The sequence below is a fragment of the Penaeus vannamei genome, chromosome 25, assembly GCF_042767895.1.
Source record: "Penaeus vannamei isolate JL-2024 chromosome 25, ASM4276789v1, whole genome shotgun sequence".
NCBI lineage: Eukaryota > Metazoa > Arthropoda > Malacostraca > Decapoda > Penaeidae > Penaeus > Penaeus vannamei.
The window spans coordinates 15,606,698-15,609,197 of NC_091573.1; the positions used below are offsets into that span (position 1 = coordinate 15,606,698).

The window sequence follows — 2,500 nt, forward strand, 5'->3', positions numbered from 1 at the left end:
TTGTTTTAGTGTCTTTTTTTTGTCCTTTTTATTCGTTTTGCTTTCTTTCAAGTTATCATCATATCGTTTATTTTTTACTGTCTCCGTTAGTTTCTTGGTTTATTTTATTTTATCTTTCTCTCGTTTTTCTTCTTGTATTCCAAATGTATATATATATATATATATATATATATATATATATATATATATAGATAGATAGATAGATAGATAGATAGATAGATAGATAGATAGATAGATATATTATGTATTTATGTTTTTTAATGATCTCTTTTGTCTTTTCTTCGAATCATTCTCCACATAACTTTGTTTCCTTCGTTTTCTTATCTCTGCTTTTGTTAGTTTTTTTCTGTATTTATATTTTATATCTTTTTCTTCCTCCTTGGTTTATTTCCCATCGTTTTTTTCATGTCGCTCCCCTCTTCTTCCCTTTTATCTTTGTCCTTTTTGTGTTATTTTCGCTTTAGATTTTTTCCTTATCTTTTTTTCCCTTTCTTTCTCTTTTTTTGTCCCATTACTTCTTGCATCTTACGCATTTTAGTAGTTATAATAAATCAAATAGATTTATTGTTTAACAAAAAATAATTAAAAAATACTTATTTCTTTTACTGATATAATTTTTATTGGATCCCATTTACCCACTTCTTCCTCGTGAAAGTAAAGGTTCACAGATATCACAGAGAGGAAAATATATAGAGTACGTTGTCTATAAGCTTCGGACACGTCAAGGTACAAAGTCGCGACACATGATCCCTGGAATGTCTCAGAAATGCCTGTCCTAGTACACAGTGAGATACTTTTTCCAATAAAGGCAGCGCGACTGTTTCTCGGAAATCTCACAGTCAGACGACACTCTCGGGAGACAATGTCGCTGAGGACTGTTGCGCGACTGTGCCTCGGTTGTTGCGCGACAGTCGAGATTGTCGTGCGATTGTTTTTAGACTGTAATTTGGTGTGTATGAATTATTAGGTTACTTATATTCGGATGCATGTCCCTTATGGATATCCATTTTTCGTTACTTCCTTAGATTTATTTCATTTTGTAAGAATTTTTTTTAAATATGTTTGTTTTCGTATACATGTAACGTTTGCGCAAAAGGGCATTAGTTATGTTAGCAATGACATGAGCTAGTTTACAAATAGTATTTTGGACATATTGCAGGAAACACAATTGTTGCAAAATATACAGGACAGGTACAGAGATATTCTTCAATGCCAAAAATTATATATTGTTGATATAGAATATGGAACTCTGTGTGGGTAGATCTTTCATATGAAATACAATACGTACAATTAAGTGTAATTTCATAATTTAATATAGAGCGGCCTATCTATCGCTTTATATGCATATGTAGTTTTGGTTGTATTTTTGATGTAGTATGTATGTTTTGGGGAAGATTAATCTATATAATTAGATAACACTATAGTTTGCCTATATTAACTTCCACATTTTGATGGACAAAGAATTGCACTAAACAATCCCAGAATCACTTCCTTTTTTCCTCAGTGTTGACATGGTCAGTTTGGTCAGGGTGCTCCACATCCTGCGATGGCGGCGTCCGAATCCGTTCGCACAGGTGTGTTCCCAACCAACCGTACTTGAACGAGTGCGTCGCGTCAGGCATCGAGACGCAAGAGCAACGGGCGTGCAACCTTCAACCATGCCCGCCCACCCTTCCTCCTACCACCACTACGACCACTACCACTACTACCACTACAACCACCACTACTACCACCCCACCTCCTCCCTCTCCTCCACCTCCATCTCCAGCCGTAGCCAGAGCCGAAGAACGGATCCAGACAATCCATCATGCCGGCGACACGACCGCGTTCGCACCCGTTCCCGCGACTTCGTCCACCACCACCAGCACCCTCACATCACCGCCCGTACAACCACCAGTGGCCGTCCCTCAACAACCGCCCTTACTAGTCCTCCCAGTGACAACCACGCCCAAAACAAGGGTCGTAATGCACCCAGTATATCCAACGACGGTCGTGGGCGGAGATGTGGAGGGAGACAACGAACCGTACTTTAATTCGACCCACCGATTCGTACCGGATAACAAACCGTATAAGCCACTGAAGCCAGATTACTTGCCTCATATCAGTAATTCCGTTTGGCCTGCAGAGGTAAGTGGACGCGTCTCTCTCTCTCTCTCTCTCTCTCTCTCTCTCTCTCTCTCTCTCTCTCTCTCTCTCTCTCTCTCTCTCTCTCTCTCTCTCTCTCTCACACACACACACACACACACACACACACACACACACACACTCTCACTCTCCCACTCTCACTCTCTCACTCTCTCTCTCTCTCTCTCTCTCTCTCTCTCTCTCTCTCTCTCTCTCTCTCTCACTCACTCTGTGTGTGTGTGCTTATTCCCTATATTTACATCCAATATTGCTATTAATGTCATCAAATCAAAATAACTTGTCCAGGAATATTATAAATATATTAATTTTATTTCATTTTCTGTCAAAGCTTACTGTTCATCCATATAACATGATA

General features: G+C 39.2%; 1 protein-coding gene across 1 annotated transcript in view; it reads left to right on the plus strand.

Moving 5' to 3' along the window:
• LOC113819625 (uncharacterized) overlaps positions 1–2,500 on the plus strand; it is a 57,082-nt gene that overhangs the window by 22,314 nt on the left and 32,268 nt on the right. Inside the window, exon 5 of the mRNA XM_070138911.1 lies at positions 1,505–2,127. Within this exon, the coding sequence (XP_069995012.1) occupies positions 1,505–2,127 (623 nt within the window). The remainder of the gene's footprint in view (positions 1–1,504; positions 2,128–2,500) is intronic.